Source organism: Pleurodeles waltl, chromosome 12 (genome assembly GCF_031143425.1).
Source record: "Pleurodeles waltl isolate 20211129_DDA chromosome 12, aPleWal1.hap1.20221129, whole genome shotgun sequence".
Taxonomy (NCBI): Eukaryota; Metazoa; Chordata; class Amphibia; order Caudata; family Salamandridae; genus Pleurodeles; species Pleurodeles waltl.
The window spans coordinates 571,075,214-571,093,739 of record NC_090451.1 but is presented as its reverse complement, the minus strand read 5'-3'; the positions used below and the strand labels follow the sequence as shown (position 1 = coordinate 571,093,739).

Genomic DNA, 18,526 nt, shown 5'->3' with positions numbered 1-18,526 from the left:
TATGTCATGGAGGTGGGCACCCGGGATTTAGCAGGAGCTGGCCAGGACCTGGCCCATCCAGGGTCTCTATTGAAAATATGCCCTAGAGCCTGCACTTTTTTTGGGGGGGGAGGTGGAAGGGGGGGGGGGGGGGAGGGTTTGCCATATATGCCGCAAATCACCACAGTGATTTATTTTATTGTTTTCATTTTTTTTAATTCTTTTTAGCGCCAGGAGGTCCATCTGCGACCCTACCAAAACAGCTAAGCGGTCAGTGTGTCACAAACTCTGGCCCCTTTTTCTTTTAAAACATTTTTTCTGGGACTCGGCTGACGGAGAGTCCCAAGATGGGTGCCAACTCTTCCTTGTTTGAAGTGTTGGCAGCCAATCAGAGCTATGCATTTGCTGTGCACAAGCTCTTAATCTTCGTGAAGTTGTCATGGCCAGAGATATACACATTTGTTTTCCCTTTAAAATTGCAAAAACTACTGAACGGATTAATACCAAATAAGCAAAAGCACAATCTGCGTACCGAAAGCTAGATTTCTGCCCAATTTGGTGCAGTTCCATCAAGTGGTTCAGGCTGTAGCCTTGTTCAAAGGTTTTATGGGGTTTAACATGGGAAACAACTTTTTTGACCCCCCCTTTTTCTTGGCCCCTGCTTGATGGATCTCCCTGAAACTTTCTGTGCGTAACAAGAGTCACCTGGGCACTTTTGTTGGAAAATTTCATGAAGATTCATCAAACTGTGTCAAAGATATAGGACAGTCAAAAAAACCTTTGTGAAACATGATGTAGTGGATCCTATTTAGTTTTATTGGGAATCAGGAGTTCGCTTAGCCTTTTGGCTTGCAGACCTGTGCCCCTGTCATCTAGTGACTTTTAACCTGCTCTGTTTTAGCACATTTATTTAATGAGTTCTTCCAAGATGGCTGCTATGTTTAAGGTTAGGAAGATGTTTTGAATTCAGGCTATCAGTGCCACTCTGTTAAGGCATCACTATCAGCATCAAAGATAAATGATGTACGTAGGTAATCACATCATGGCCCTTTTCCACTTACATGTGACAGGAACATAATGCACTTTTGGAGGGACCTGTTTATGTAATTGCCGCCCAAGCATGCCTTCTTATCTATTGCTTGAGAACATACCTGCGTCAGGGGTCCTACAAGATCTGTATAAATACATCTCAAACAGACAAGGTTATCAGAGGGATTCCTACCAGGTGCCATCAACCCTATCTATTGCTACACATCGTCTTGTTGCAGACCCAGCCTTCGTGTCTCCACCGAGTCTGATCTTGAGACCTCATTCCAAGGATAACGAGGTATGGGGGGGGGCTATTCTCATGGACCTGGTACTGGCAGATTAGGTTTATCACACCTAGCTCTCTTTAGGTTACAGATTAGGTTCTCCATGCTAGGATTTTAGGGATATTTTACATCTTATGTTTATTGCAAGATGGTGGTGGTCTTTATATTCACAACTCTCATCTTTACCATTCTGCTTCTTGCATTGTTCATTATCTTAATTATTGCAGCTCATGCATTTTACAGTAGATTGCAGCCCTGTTAATAAAACCTATTGAAAACTTTACTGCATCGCCTTCATTGCCTGTGTGTGACTAAGACTGATTGCTCATGTGAGACTAGGGTAAGCTCTGTTTAACCACGACTCCCCTGAGATGTCGGACTCTAGAGTCCATACGTAAAGGCTGCCAGAAATCACCTTTTACTGTATAGGTTTTTGGTAAGGTACTGCCTGTGAGCAGGGAGAGTTGAGCAGACAGTTGCACCTTGTTGTAGGATTGACCTAGTCACATCCAAACAAAAATATGGCCTTCCATACCAGCAGTCTTACCTACAGCAAGAGTCCAACTATGACAATGGTCCTAACTATAACTACCTATGCAAAGTTGCCAATCTGAGTGCCATACTTGATGAACAAAAATAGAAAATGCTGAATATTTAATATAAAATTATTCCAATAAAATCTATACTTGAAATTCTTTGTATATAATAAATATTATTTGATATCCCTACTGGAACCAAGCTACACCCAACTGATGAGCCTCAATCAGGGCAAAATCTCTCTTGGGTTGCTTGTGTTCCGGTTCAGGGAGGACTTGGCCTGGAAGTTCTGGCTGCACTGTTCATACTGAAACGGGGTCGAAACTGCTTTGCAAATGGCTGGATCCAAACTGAGGTGGCATAGTTGGCAAAAGAACAATGAGTTTGAATGCTGCCCTGCATGATTGCCAGTGGTTAGATGTACTACAGTCATTACTCCCATCACCCTGTTGTGTTGTTTTGAAAAATAGGCACAATAAGTTCTTCAGACCCTGTTGGTGGTATATTGCTCGAGATGGCTGCTCTGATCACATTAGTTATTACGGATACCCATTGACCGTTGTTATACTTGTACACATCCATAAACACTTCATCTGGTCCTAGGGCTTTCCCCCTAAGGTGCTGCTTTTAATTTCCATGCTAGTATCAGCTACTTCTATGCAGCACCTAAACTCAAGGAGCCCCTCTCCTTGTTAGATGGGGCACCCAGTGCTGATAAATCAGAATTTACTAAGTCAGGCAAAAAACCTTGCTAAAATGTTTCACTCATTGTTCTCCTGGAATTATGCATTTCACCTTTGGCGACTCAATTTCTGAAAAATAAGGAACATTTACCACCCTCCAAAATGACACAGAGTCCATGGTACCAATCGCTTTCTCCAGATTCTCCTATGCCTTCTGCATTATCTCCTTTTGTTAGAAAGTGGTTAGTTCTTTACACCTGTTCCTACATATCATAATGTTTTCTTCAGACTTCGGCTGATTTTTTTTTATGCAGTGTTTAGTTTTTCAAGGGTGGTCGAACAGTAGTGGTTGGTGATCAAACCATCTACAAGGTTGAGCTCCTTCAGGTGTTTTATTTATTCTTAACAAGGAACTAATTGAGGCACAGAGTATGTTGAATGATTGCAAAAATGCAAGTGGATCTGCATCAAGAGCCAGATACACCCACTAGCCTCAGCATCTGTGCTGAACATATCCTTCAGAAAATGTACCAATTTATTCTGCTCAACTTGAGCCTTAATACTTTGTTTTTGGAATACTCTGGGCTGGAAACTTTGTACATTTGCATTCTGGACCCCTTCTTTATACCATTACTGTTAGTGGATTATGGTAACTATCACACCTAAGAATAATACTAAGATTAGACAAGCAAATAGATATGCCCCTTAAAAGCATATTCAAATCTATTTTGCTGCCTGCCCCATTAACTGTATATGCTGGAGCTTAGGGTTCAGTGAAGGACAGACGAATGCAAAAAAACGAATTCTTCCTCAACAGTGCATGACTTTGGGCCTCACCATATGGATCATCAATACAATGTGTTTGACTCTCCCCGTGGTTATCAGTTATAATACATACAGGTGTATTTGAAAAGACATATTTAAGTCTTCAAACCACAATATAGCTGGACCAATATGACAGTTTGCAAAATATTGGTCAATTTCATTGCTTAGTTCATCAATAACTTTGGTACAGTCACGGTCAACGATATTATGGAAAGTTATGACTTAATTTGATCAGGCACTACTGGCCTTGCAGCCCTACAATACAATAGAAATCAGAAAGTAACAGGGCAATTCTCCTCTCAATCCAACTGAACAATATAGTTATAAATAAGTTCTACACATTTCCAAATAATGCATATGGAATGAGTGGACTCAGTAAACATCAAGCCATTTAGCCCTTTCTGTTCTGTCCTATCAATATTGGTTTCTGCAACTAATCCAAAACAGTTTAGAGTGACAACAAACAATGTAGAAATACCTAGAGTGACACCAAGCAATGTAGAAATATCGCCACGATATACACAAGTTCATACTTACCGAAAGATGAGGCTGGAGTGACACATTCTCAAAACTAGGTGGTACATCATAGATCTCCTCAGATCGATTACTGCTTCTGCAACCCATCATCACAGTTGGGGGGTTGTTGAGTACCTAAAATAATCAGTTAAGAGTCACATCACTGCTGCCTCTAGGCTATTTGTAAGTTTTCCATCAGTCACAGTATTTCCTAGTACAAGCAGTCTAAATCCGAACAATCCTACAGTAAAGCAGTGTATATGCCCAACCTGCAAAGCTGAGATCTACACTGGCACTGAACATAGTTGCATCTACAGCTTTGGGTCATTCTCAAAGGTGCTGTCATGGTATGAATATTAGGATCGGACAGTCTTGGACTCTCAGGAGGTGGCTTCAAAGTATTGCCAGCAGGTTGGAGATATAGCTGAAAAGGGAAGAGCTAGCACTAGGGATATAATAAAGAGGCCAGGAATGTCAGGGCACTCTATGGAGCTAGAACAGAGGCAAACTAGCTCTCTGATGCATGCACCACTACTGATGCTGATAGACTGGTGCAACATTTACGATCTCAAAGTGGCAGGACCTTTAGATAGACTTTTAACCCCTTCGCTGCTAAGCTTCCAGCCCCCTCCCCCCCACTAAGCCTTTTTTTTTGTTGCCTATTTCGGGTAGTTTGTACTTAGGCCTCCAAAGCGTTTTGTCCAATAAGCTATCCACAGCAAATTTGCTTGTTTTTTTCCTGGGGATTCTAAAGGTAGCCAGGGTTTGTGGATTCCCTTAGAGGCGACAGAGAAATTAGCCAAACTACAACTAAATTATTATTATTATTTTTATTTTTTATTTTTTATTTTTTAAAATGGGGAAAAGTGCTGCAGAAGACAGCATCTGTTTTTTGACCTGCAAATGGCATAAACGAAGGGTTTGCGGTGCTAAAATTACAATCATACCAGCTTTTAGTAACAGGCAGTTCTGGCATTTTACAGGGGAATCACCCATTTTTCCTATTATTTGTGCTTTCAACCTCCTTCCAGTTAGTGACAGAAATGGGTGTGAAACCAGTAGTGGATCCCAGAAAGCTATACATTCCTGATAAGTAGATATAATTCTGGGGGCGTGGCTACGGGCGTCAAGATGGCGGTCGCACTCAGAGTGCTCTGGACCCCTCTGTCATCCGCCTGAACCTACTGCCATACCTGATCCTGTTTTTCTTCCCAACCGGGACTCGGAGGGTGCCCTGGTGCCCCCTGGCTCCGGTGGACCAAGGTCCAGAGCTCTGAGGTGCCTGGGTGCCGTCGGGAGGCGGCACCATCCCAGGGACCGGATCGCATCCGAGACGGGAGCCGCCCGACGCCCAGCGCCGTGGCGCAGGCTCCCGAGGAAACTCTGCTGGCGGGGGACTGCTGAGACCGCCGAGGCCGCGCCCGGAGGCGTCGCGCCCTTCCAGTGCACCTGGGGAGATACGCGGCGGACTGCTGCTTGAGAGACAAGTGAGGCCGGGCCTGGGTGGCTCCAGGACCGGCGGGATCCGGTGGACCAGGCACCAGAGATCCAGAGTGCCTGTGCGCCGTCGGGAGGCGGCGCCATCCTATAAAGAAAAGAGACGGGGGAGGGCCGTACCCTGGAAATCGGACATTAGCCGCGGGCTGGGGGGGCCCCCTCCTGGGGACAGCCTGCCTGCTCTGCGCCCAGAGTGCGGGGCGCTTGGCCCGCCTCGCATCGACACAGCGGGGAGGAGGAGGAGGAGGGGAGAAGGGGGGAGGGGAGGAGGAAGAGGGGAGGAAGAGGGGAGGGAAGGGGAGGAAGAGGGGAGGGGAGGCGAGGGGAGGAGGAGGAGGGGAAGAAGAGGGGAGGGGAGGAGGAGGAGGAGGGGAGGAGGAGGGGAGGAGCCCCCGGCCTCGGGGGTGGATCCTCACCCTGGAGTCCTGGGTCTGGCGACTGGGAGAGACCTCAGCCCACCAGAAGGCGATACCTGGATCACGGGAGAGCATCGTGGGGAGCGCGGAGGGAGCCGGGGGACCCCTTAACCCCCCCCCCCACCCGGGGCCGCGTCGACATGGACCCGGGCCTTTGGGAGGGGTGAGATCTGGAGCGTCCTGAGGTCCCCATCAACTCACGTCCAGGCGGGGCAGCAACTGCCCTGAGCTCCCCCTGAGGCAGCGCTCCATGGAGGTGCGGGGACAACAACAAAGACGCCCGGTGGAGGATCGCCGCCCCGGGGGAGCCCGACAACTGAGCACATCCTAGGCTTTTGGCCTGACGAGGTGAGGAGCCCCCCATCTGCTGGTCTGATCCTGGGACCCACCGCGACGGAGGAAGGGCGACTCCATCTCTCCCACAGAATAACTGAAAGACCTGGTGCCCCCCGCTTGTGAGTGTTGCCCAACTCCCGAGCGCCCTTCTGGCTGGACTCTCCCCCCCCCCGGGGTGAACGGTTTGACTTGGAGCCACCCCGGAGAGAAGAGACACAAGATCCCTGACATGGCTAAGCTTCGTCCCCGCAGGGACGTAACTGCGCCTGCTCAACCCCTCGGACAATATGGGCAAGGACAGAGCCTCTAGACAGGCGCAGCCGTCCCGGCAGAGGATTGATCAATTTACCACACCAACGGCTCCTCGGACCGGAGGTGACACCCCACCTACTGACCATGCCGCAGACGGGGTCAGTGCCATCCTTCTTGCAATCCAAACTTCACAACGGGCAGTGAAAGCCAAGATTGGAGAGGTGAGAGAAGAGATGGGCCTTGTGAGACAAGATCTTAGAAACGCAGTGGGCCGAATTACGGAAGTAGAGAACCGCGTCTCGCGGACGAAGGATGACTTGGCCGACCTTAGAACCAAGGTGGCCCAACAACAAACTCGGACTGGCGAACTTCACCGCAGGGCTGAAGATGCTGAGAACCGCTCCAGGCGCAACAACCTGCGCTTCGTTGGCGTACCGGAGGGAGCTGAGGATGGCAAAGCTACCGAATTTCTGGAGAATTGGATTAAGTCCTGGATGCCGGAGAACTCTCTTTCACCATGTTTCACGATAGAACGAGCACACAGGGCCCTGGCTCCGCAGCCTCCGCCGGGCGGCCCCCGAAGACCCCGGATAGCGCGCGTTTTCAATTTTAAGGACCGTGATGCTATCCTCAGAGAAGCCAGGCGCTCCCCCGACCTCCTTTGGGACAATCAGAAATTTTAAATTTTCCCAGACTACACCCGCGAAGTCCAAACCAAGCGTCGATCATATGAACAAGTAAAACAGAAACTGGGAGTGATGCAACTTTCCTATATGCTCCTCTTCCCAGCACGCCTGAAGGTAATCTTGGCCGGCAAGGCACACTTCTTCGAATCGCCCGAGGAGGCGTGGGACTGGCTGACAGAAGAAGGTATCGGGAACTGAAGGGGCCCAGCTGGTCCATCTGAGGGATCCCGAGAAGTACGTCCAGACGCACGAGCGGACACGCGGAGAGGTCGGAAGCGTACTAGATACAGATGTGGAAGACTCAGGAGCTCCAACGCCCGAACAGGTGAGGACACCCGCCCTGTTCTGGACCACCCGCCGGGGGAGGGACCGGTAGATCACCCGGGGGATCGAGCCCTGGGAGAGGAAAAGAGAGACGATCGTCTGAGCCAGTCCCCCGAACTTGGTTGACATTGGCCTCGCACGTGTTAAACTCCGGTTCACTGGGACCCACCGCCTGCACCAGGTACCGTCCCACACAAACGGAGCAGGGTCACACCCACGACAACGCTATGTTGTGCACCCCAGCGACTTTATTAAGGGTTGGGGTTTCTCGCTAGTTAATTGCAATTGATCCGACGCACAGGAGGGGTCCACCACTCCACTCAATGGCATTCTATACGGCTGTGTTGCCCCTGTTGGGCACTAGTGCGACAAATGCTTCAAGGGTAGAAGTATGGGGTGGGGGTAGGTTGGGGAGTTTAAAGCTCACGTTAGGGCTTAGTGTAGTGGTTATGATAAGTTACCGTTGCAATACCTACACCTGCCGTACAGATCCTTTTCAGTCAAAATGTCCGTCTCTGGGTCCCTGGTCGAGTCCCCGATTTCCCACCACGCACACATGACAAGTAGTTCCCTCACTGACACAGATTCTCTCATGGAATGTCAACGGCCTCCTGGATAAAATCAGAAGATCCGCAGTGTTTAACACATTGCGGAGATATGCCCCTTCGGTGGTCCTGCTACAGGAGACACATTTACTTGGAACCAAATGCCCCATCCTAGCACGGGGGCTTTGACAAGGTTTTCCACGCAGGCTTCTCGAGGGGCTCCAGGGGGGTGGCCATTTTATTCCATCGCTCACTACCCATAGTGGTCACCTCCACACAATCAGACCCACAAGGTAGATTTGTAACAGTGACCGGTACATTACACGGGTCACCAGTTAATTTCGTATGTGCATACGCTCCCCCAGCCGGCTTTGATGCCTTCTTACTAACTCTCCCCTGGAAGCTTATAGGTGTCCCGCAGGGACTCACACTTACCGGAGGAGACTTTAACTCTGTCTTGGACCCTAAGCTAGATGTATCCGGACCTATCTCCTCCACCCGAGCCGGGAGGGCAACCAATTCAAGCGGGTGGACAGCAGGCTTAGGGCTATGTGAGGTGTGGAGGACATGGCACCCCAGATCAAGGCAGTACACACACACTTCAGCGGCTCACCACTCTCAGGCAAGAATTGAACTTGTGTTCATGCCTGCACTAGACATCTCTAGAGTCACTGGCGCTGAGATATTACCTCGAGGAGTCTCAGACCATTCTCCAGTACGAATCCGACTGGGGGACATAGCCCCGAATCAGCGTCCTACGTGGCGCATGAATGCATGGTACCTACAGAATAATGATTATAGCCTTGAAATAAGGGATCACCTTACCCAATATTTTGATCAAAACTTGGGGTCCGTACAATCCCCGGGCATAGTTTGGGCGGCATGTAAGGCCACACTTAGAGGCTACGCTAAGCACCGCGAGCGCGCAACCTGCAAGTGACAGCCCTCGAATCCAAAGCCCGGGCCCTAGAGCGGTCTGAGACCACCGCCACATCAGCTTCCGCTTTGAGAAGTCTAACAGTGATTAGAGAAGAAATAAAGCAGTTGGTGCTTGAGGCCGCAAAGCACACCTGGAGGGCATCGGCAGCTCGTGTGTACGGATGGGCCGATAAGAACTGCAAACTCCTGCACTGGTTGGCCTCACGCCCACTAGCCAACAGAATTATCCCCGAGGTCGCGGAAGAGGCAGGCTTGGTCGTGAAGACCCCCCATGAAATTGCTACGAATTTCGCCACCTACTATGCTCAATTATACGCGGTGCGCCCCCGTCCACTAACTGAAAGGGAGTCCCCCCTTCTAGACCACATGACTCTTCCCAAAATTCCGCAGGTGACCAGGGAGATCTTGGACGAAGCCATAACCCTGGCCGAAATCACAACAGCCATAGCCGGACTAGCGTCAGGCAAAACACCTGGACCAGACGGCTTCCCGTCTGAGCTCTACAATAGTTGCGGGGACATTTTAAGCCCCCACCTGCTTAACATGTTTGACGAAGCGGAGAGGATCGGCCGTTTCCCCACCGGAATAGACCACGCCACAATAGTGGTGATCCCGAAGACTCAACCACCCTCGCGTGACCGCTCGGCTTATAGACCAATCTCCCTACTGAACGCCGAGATCAAGGTGCTATCAACCTTGCTTGCTACCAGGCTGAGGGTGGTACACCCAGATCAATGCGGCTTTATGCCTTCCCATAGCATCAGACACTGCATTAGGAGACTGCACGCCGCACTGACTCAACGCAGCACCTTAACTGGGTCCCCCCTCGCCCTCCTTCTGACAGACTTTGAAAAAGCCTTTGATACTGTGGACTGGTCGTACCTAGAACAAGTCCTAAGAAAGAATGGATTTGGGCCCAAACTCCAGGGCCATGTAAAACTACTTTACTCCAACCCAACCGCCCGTATTCAGGTAAACGGGGTGGCTTCCGATCCATTCCCCATCCGTCGCGGGACCCGTCAGGGATGCCCGTTGTCACCGCTGCTCTTTGCCCTCGTGATTGAACCATTAGCCAAACTGTTGAGAGAGGACCCACTGGTAGTGGGCTGGGCTTGGTCCGTGGGCCCGGAAGACCGGGTAGCATTGTATGCGGATGATGTCCTCCTTTACCTCTCTAACCCAGCAGTGAGTGGCCCACGAGTCTTAGAACTCCTGGACCTCTTCTCACAGGCCTCGGGACTAACCCTGAATCCCAGTAACTCCCTGCTGATCCCCCTACACCCCTCTAGAGACTGCTTCAGCTGGCAAAAAAACATTCCAATCTGCCGCAATAGTTTTAAATATCTGGGGGTTCACATAATTCTGCTCCCCGAACTAACATGGGAACTAAACATCACACCGCTCCTTAAGAAGTCCAAAAAAGATCTTCAATGCTGGCGGAATCTACCACTCAACACGCTGGGTAGAACAGCACTATACAAAATGATGATACTCCCCAGATTCCTATACCAGCTGCAGAACTTCCAGCACCCAATCCCAGGAAATGGTTTAACGAAATAGAGACAACGGCGCGCCAATTCCTGTGGCACGGTTCCCGCCCCAAATTATCCCTTGTTACATGTCAAAGAGACATCTACGAAGGGGGACTGGGAATGTCTAACATTTATTTTTATTATCTGGCCATGCGCCTACTGGTGATTAACGACTGGCTGTCGGGAGGCTGGACAGACCCCGCATATAGATTGGAACTTCAGGCGATGGGCTATAACGGGGTTTTCAATGCTCTATACGGAGGTGCGATCCCGCAAACCATCCCCGAAGTGACCAGACTGGTTCTTACGGGGTGGGGAGCGGCACAGAGGGTCACGGGGTGGTGGTCTCGTCTAACTCAACAGACTCCTCTTTGGCAGGGGCAATGGCTGAGGGAAATCTCCACACTGGAGGGGTTCCGGAAATGGGACATTATTGGGATATCTATACTGGGCGACATCTGGGGTGATTCACAAATCCGGTCCTTTGAGGAGCTTCAGAAAATATACTCTTTAAATAATACCCAGTTTCACAAATACCTACAGCTCAGACATGCTCTACTAGTACACGTACGACCAGGGGACAGCATCCCAGAGTACAGTCCACTGGAAGCGAAGGTCATGATGGGATACCTAAACAAAGGGGGAATCTCCCAGATTTACCGCTTTATCCTTGCTAATACATCTCCCCCCCCCCCCTCGAGGAGCTTCGCCAGAAATTAGAGGGATGGGTGGGTTCCCTAGATGACTTAGATTGGAGAGAAGCATTAACGGCCCCTCGAACACTGGCTATATCCACACGATTTCAGTTGCTACAAACCCTTTACCTACACGCAGCCTACCTTACCCCTAAGAGACTCCACCGGGCTAATCTCCGACCCACAGATGAATGCCCCCGTTGTTTTCAACCGGGAGCCGATTTCTTTCACATGGTCTGGGCCTGCCCAACTATAGAGTCATATTGGAGGTCAATTATGGGGGAGATCTCAGAGGTATTACAGTCAACGGTAGAGATATCCAAGATACCACTTTTGCTAGGGGCCATGGGTGAGACGGGGCTAAACAGAGCAAATCGAACCTTCCTGGGAGTGGCCTGCCTGGTGGCAAAAAGAGACATCATGTCGGAATGGAAGGCCGTAAAAGCGCCGACCCTCCCCAAATGGAGACGAGGAGTGGATTGGTGTGCAGGGTGCGAAAAACTTGTATATGAGGCGAGGGGGTGCCCAGACAAATACAATAGAGTGTAGGGGAATTGGGAGAGTTTACTGGCAACTTGACCAACCTAGGACAACAGAAATCTCCAGAAACTCCCTTGAAGCAAAGATTTACCCGGGGGGAAGAGGCACTGCTGACTGCAATCCTAGCTTTATAATGGTTGAGGGGCCAAACCCATGCCATGTGATGTGAAGATTATGCCGATCTCCCTCAGATACTGTAATAACGGGGTTTATTGATCCTGTGCTGTAGAGGTGGGATCAAACTCTAATATTTATCCCAAACTTCATGGAGCCCACGGGGACCAATAGGACGAGGAAGACGGATGTGACAGAGGATCTATCTCGAAGAAGGTGTTAGGGTATTGGTATTTGTACTCACTGTTACAATGTATCTCCATTGTGTTTTGTTTTCGTTCTTCTCTAAAATAAATAAAAACTCTTAATAAAAAAAAAGATATAATTCTGAATTCAACAAAGAGTCATATTTCCAGATCCTTCTTTTTTTTGCTATAGAAAGTAAAACCTACAATAAAACAAAATATTGAAATTGAGCAAAAAAAAGAATGGCAGATTTTCAAAAGCAATATACCGTTACGTCCGCTATACGCTTCTGGTTGCAGGGATATAGAGGGCTTGAAGGATCTCCAAGAACCCAATCTACCCAGAGCCAATAACTGAGCTGCACCTTGGAATGGTTTTTCATTGTGTCCGGGTATATAGCAATTCCTTTGGTAAAAAATCAAGACTGAAAAATGGTTATCAGGGAAACCTATCTATTTCCAAAACGCGCACAAGATATGGAGTTTAGAAGCAGTGGTTATTTGCACATCCCTGAACTTGGGTGTGCCCAACTAGCACGTAAATTAGAGGGCATTTCTCAAAATGACTTCTTTCGTATACACTGTCTTACATTTGAAAGGTTCAAATACAGAGAAGGACAATTGGTAATAAAGTTTCTACTACTATTCTGTGTTCCCCCAAGTCACCCAATAAAAATGGTACCTCACTTGTGTGGGTGGGCCTAGGCCCCGCGACACGAAACGGCCGTAAACACAACGTGGACCCATCACATTGTCCCATTCAAAACTTATCCTTTTTTGCAATGTGCCTAGCTGTGGATTTTGGGCCCTAGCTCAGCAGGCACCTGGGGAAACCTAGCGAACCCTGTACATTTGTGAAAACCTAGACACCAAGGGGAATCTAGGATAGGGTGACCTGTGATGGAAAGTTCTGGAATATGAGGTGAGCCACAAACTTCCTTCCATCCAGCACTCCATGTCTCCCGGTTAAAATGGCATCTCACTTGTGGGAATAGGCCTAGTGCCCGCAAAAGGTAAGGGCCCAAAATGTGTTGTGGAAACATCAGAATTATTTATCACAAAATGACCTGTTTTTGCATTTTTGGTCACAGGCTCGGCAGCTGTCGACCCAGGCCCTTTTTTACAGGGTCATCCCTAAACCTTCTGCCTTCCTCCTCCTATTTATTCTGACCCTTTTTGTGGACCTTAAGACTCTGGGCACTTTACCACTGCTGAACAGTGCTAAAGTGCATGTGCTCTACCTTCCAAACTTGGTATGATTGGCCTTGTACAGTGGCATACCTATACCCAGGACCTGAAAATTAAATGCTAATGGTGGGCCTGCACAGCTTCCGCCACCCACAGAAGTAGCCTTTCAAACCTGTTTCAGGCCTGCTACCACAGAGCCCGCATGCACAGTTTACTGCAACAGGGACCTTGCATCAAAATTCACTTGCCAGGCTTGGAACTCCCCTTTTACTACATGTAAGTCACCCCTAATGTAGGCCCAAGCTAGCCCTGTGGGCAGGGTGCTGTGTATGTAAAAGGTAAGAAATAGGTCTTTATGTACTACATGTCCTAGTAGTGACAGCTTATTTGTTTTTTCACTACTGAGTGCTGCCTCTCCAAGAGGACTGCATTCAAAATGCCCTAACATGTGTCCACGTGGTATAAGGGTGGCATAGGCATGCTTGGTATGGCTGTAATGGTAATGAGAAATGCCGCTTACTGGTGTAGGTGGCTTTCTTCTTACCATTATAGAAATGCCACTTTTAGAAAGTGGGCATTTCTCTGTGCCTATGGCTTTGGTGTTTTGCAGCTTGCCTCCAATCCACATCTGGGGCAGAGTGACAGCTGGGCTTTGTGCATATTTCTCAGACAGCCTGTACACAGTGAGGGTGGAGGTGTCACAAGAGTATATCTGCATAATGAATGGTCCTTCTAGGCTGAGGGAGGCGGGGCACACCTGCATTTGTAAAGGCTGTGCCCTGGCATTACACAAAGGGCTTGTTCACTCCCTACTGATGTCTGGAGTCAATGTTGGAGAAGAGAAATTACATTCCTGGAACCAGTTAGTGCGGGTTGATGGGGGGGCTGATGGATGTAGAGATCGCCCTATCTGCCTGTTGGGTGCTTGTCTTCCAGTCCGCTACCACCTGTCTTTGTGTCCCCACCTTTAGCGCCTCCCAGGGAACAACAGCGTGGAGAGGGCACTGTTATCCTGCTCTGTGGCCTTTTTCAAACAAATAGTGAATATGGAGCGCTTCTGCTCTGGTGACATGGTGCCCCACATCTGGGGAGGAATCTGCTCTTCGCCTGGCGTTATCCAGCATGTGGTGAGTGCTTTGGATCAGTGCCTGATGTGGTGTGCCAGCATTGCATCGTAGGCGCTCCCACTTTGCAGAAGAGGGAACACGTAGGAGAAGCATGCGGCGCTCATGCTACAGCTGTGAGAGGACCTCGACCGGCTGCCGCCTTCCCAGCTGTTGCCGCAGTGATGGCTGTCCCCTCTCCCCCTGTGTTACAGTAAAGGGGGGCTGCTGTGTATTGAAGAAGTAAAACCCGACCAGCCAAAGATTGGCTCACGCAGCAGTTGCCACCACTATTCCCCGCTACTGTTCCTGAAATGCACACTTTCCAGCTCCTACTGGCCTTCTGCCACGTGAGTCAATTCTCCACGAGGCGCCAACAGTCAGGCTGGTTTTCCCTCTCCGACTGCCTGAAGTGGTCACAATAAACCACTGTTCCTTTTTGTTGGTGAGGTACTAGTTCTATGGCTTGTTTTGTTAATAGTGCCTGCACCTCTGTTTGTAACATTGCTAGATGTTGCGACAACAGTTTGTGCACTATTGGGGGAATATCTGGAGGAAAATGTGTGAATTCTATACAGTAACCATGTTGGATAATTGATAGAACCCATGTGTCCGTGGTTATGTCTGACCAATGTTTGTAGTAAAATCTCAGTCTTCCTCCCACTGGGGATGTGTGTTGGGGGAGGTTGACGGACAAGTCACTGCTTGTTATTAGTGGCCTGCTTAGTGGGCTGAAATTTCCCCCTTCACCTTGGGAATTGTCCCCCGAAGGATGAGCGAAACCCCCCTCTCTGATATTGTGATTGGTAGGTGGGGTTTATTTGAGAGGTGGATGTTTCTGAAGGCTGTTGTCTGAAACCTCCCCTATATTGCGGTTTTCTGAATGTCCCACTGTATTGGGACGAGTAGAGCGCTCCTATTGCTTTGGCCGTATCAGTGTCCTTCTTAATGTTTTGGATGGCGGTGTCCACTTGTGGGCCAAACAGTTGTTGATTGAATGGCATGTTAAGGACCGCCTGTTGAATCTCTGGTTTGAAACCTGAGGATCTTAGCCAAGCATATTGTCTAATTGTCACTGCAGTGTTCACTGTTCTTGCAGCACTGTCAGTGGAATCTAATCAGATCGTATCTGATAGTTCAATATTGCTTGTCCCTCCTCTACCTCCTGCTGAGCCCTTTTCTGGTATTCCTTTGGGAGATGTTGGATGATATCGCTCATCTCGTCCCAATGAGCTCGGTCATATCGTGCAAGGAGGGCTTGAGAGTTTGCTATGGACCACTGATTGGCAGCTTGTGATGCTTCTCTCTTCCCTGCTGCATCAAACTTTTTACTCTCCCTATCTGGAGGTGGTGCGTCTCCAGATTATTGCGAGTTGGCTCTCTTTCACGCAGCTCCAACCACTACCGAGTCTGGGGGCAGCTGCTGTGTAATGAACATTGGGTCTGACGGTGGTGGTTTGTATTTCTTTTCCACCCGTGGTGTAATGGCTCTTCCTTTCACGGGCTCCTGAAAGATTTGTTGGGCATGTTTAAGCATGCCTGGGAGCATCGGCAGACTTTGGTAGGAAGCTTGCATGGAGGCCAAGGTATTAAAGAGAAAGTTGTCCTCCAATGGCTCTGAGTGCATGCTCACATTATGGAATGCAGCAGCCCTAGCCAATACTTGGGTGTATGAGATGCTATCCTCAAGTGGAGAGGGTTTTGAGGGATAGCACTCGGGACTGTTGTCCGACACAGGGCCACCATAGAGGTCCCAAGGTTCTGTATCTTGTTGCGACTGCACAGTGCGTGTGGGTGACTGTGCAGTGGGCGTGGCAAGAGGTGAAATTGTTCTTAACGGAGAATGCAGAGGAGAATGTTCTGGGGAGAACTGGCGTGATAGAGAATTTTCTCTGGGAACTTTAACCTTTGGCTTTTCAGTATCCATACGTGATTGAAAAGACAGTTTCCTTTTGAATTTGAGAGGAGGGGCTGTTTGGATCTTCCCAGTATCCTTATGGATCTGTATCCTTGCCTGTGTTTCATCAAACTCCTCCATTTGGTGTAGTTTCTCCTCAAATCTGTGTCTCTCTTGTTTTGAGAGTCCATGTTACTCGGTGTACGAGGCTTTTTTCGGCTCCGAAGCCGTTTTTTCTGCACCGAAATGCCCATGCTGACAGTAGGCCTCAGCTCCGAAAGACTCTTTCGGGGCTTCGCCGACTTGACGATTCGATGTTGAGTTTTCTCAGTGACGGGTTCTCGGTTCGAGTCCAAAGACTTCGGCACGTTTTCGGTGCCGAAGGTGTTCCTTGGTCACTGCTTGATTTCTTATGGGTCAAGCCATGGCCTTCCGGCAGTGGCATCCCGAGGCCTTATGTTTTGTCTTGGACTGACTCTGTGCTTGGGTCGTGGCAGGCGTACTCACGTGTTGGCCTGCTGTGGGTGGTTGGTCTGCGTCAGAGTAGTCCGAATCCAAACCTTGGATGGAGATCACCATCTCCTCTTCCTCGACGTCGAGGTGCTCTGAACTCTTCGACGCCATTTGCAGTCGCCTCGCCCTCCGATCCCTCAAGGTCTTCTTCGATCGAAATGACCTGCAGGCCTCGCAAGTATCTTCTCTGTGGTCCAGTGACAAACACAGATTACAGACCCGGTGTTGGTCTGTGTAGGGATAGTTGGCGTGGCACTGTGGGCAGAAACGGAATAGGGTCCGGTCCATTAGGCTTTGACGTTTTCTGCGGTCGGGCCGACCAGGCCCTGGCTGGGCACGGAAGCCCCGAAGGGCCACCGAAGCTGTGTTTCACCGGTGTCGATGCAAGATGTTTCACAATCGAAAACAACACAGACGATTTTAGGTGAATTAAGTCTTTTTCCGATTCGAATACACGGAGCGAAGAGGAACACGTCCGAACCCGATGGCAGAAAGAAAACAACCAAAGATGGAGTTGATGCCCATGCGCAATGGAGCCGAAAGGGAGGAGTCACTTGGTCCCGTGACTCGAAAATACTTCTTAGAAGAAAAACAACTTGTACCACTCCTAGCCCAACACTAGATGGCAGGAACAATGCACAGCATGTGTATCTGCAGCTACACATGCCATCAAACATATATTTACTGTTGATGTACTGCACGTTTTCTCTCTAGCATTTTTGAACTGCTGTGAGTATGTTGGCATAGACATGTGTTTTACTGCATTCAAGTTAAATGGTCATGTTCATATTTTCGTTTGCTTTTATTTGATATCTGGGAAGTGCCTTAATAAATTAATTACCCAGACTAACAGTGCTGCATTCTTTGGCATAGTTTCCTCTTAGTTTAAAGTAGAGCAACACAAAATGGCACCAAGGACAGGCATGCACAATAAGTGGGAAGTAGGTGTTAAGTTTTTGGGGCGGAAGATATGCCCAATGGAGAACCTAATAGTGGATATGTTTGAAGTGGGCACTGCGGGACACCCTAGGGGCAGCTTCCCACATTTTGAGTCAATCTCCCATCTCCTACAGTTGAATAAGAGACAGCAACACATTCACCCAGAGCACCCCATAGAGCCCAGACACCAGTCTCCAAGTGGTGGCATTACTGCGAATAAATTGGCAACCACAATGTGTCTGGAGTTCAGAGGCCTACCTACCCCAGAGTCCCTGCACAGCTGCCATCAGAGTACCATGCAGTAGAAATTGCCCTCCCAGGAGGTCAAACTCTCATCGCAGGCCCTCAAAGGAGTGCAACTACCCATCTGCATAAAGCGCACTGATAGGGACTATACCTGCCTCTACCCAGTCCTGCAGGCGACCCCACTCAACCCAATGAATTGCATACATAGAGCCTGAAAATACAGAGTGTACGTCTGTGTCAGGCAGAGCACCTGAACTAACAGTTCTTTGTTATAGCTAGGTCCTGTCGGCCCACAGTAGGAGCCCTTTTTGGGTCAAGCAACAAAGTTCAGATAGGGCTCGATCAGGGGTGCCCAGGAAGTGCAGTGCCTCCTCGTTTGCCAACTCCCGAAACCACCCCATGTTCCACTGCAGCTGGGCCACCAGGTAATAATACTCAAAGTCAGGAGCACTCATCCTCCTGTCGGTGGCTGCACACTGTACCTTAGACAACGTCATGGCCAATGGCCCTGTTCCAAATGAGGTCAATCAAAATCCTGTCTAATTCCCTAAATGTGCCACGGGGAACAATCAATGAAGTACCGCAAACAAAGAAGGAAGGCAAGGCGATCATTTTAGCTATCGACCTGCCCAGCAACTGAGATCGGAAGCAACTTTCAGAGACCTACACTAGCCCGAAATGCGACCACTACCACGCCTACGTTTCCCTCCAAGAGCTTGGGAGTAG

The 18,526-nt window shown here is 49.2% G+C and overlaps 1 protein-coding gene across 4 annotated transcripts in view; it reads right to left on the bottom strand.

Annotated features, from left to right (window-relative positions):
• Positions 1–18,526, bottom strand: part of BCAR1 (BCAR1 scaffold protein, Cas family member) — a 214,296-nt gene that overhangs the window by 112,189 nt on the left and 83,581 nt on the right. For all 4 annotated transcript variants that reach the window (XM_069217683.1, XM_069217686.1, XM_069217684.1 and 1 more), the window contains one exon: positions 3,875–3,988. In XM_069217683.1, coding sequence (XP_069073784.1) covers positions 3,875–3,988 — 114 coding nt within the window. The remainder of the gene's footprint in view (positions 1–3,874; positions 3,989–18,526) is intronic.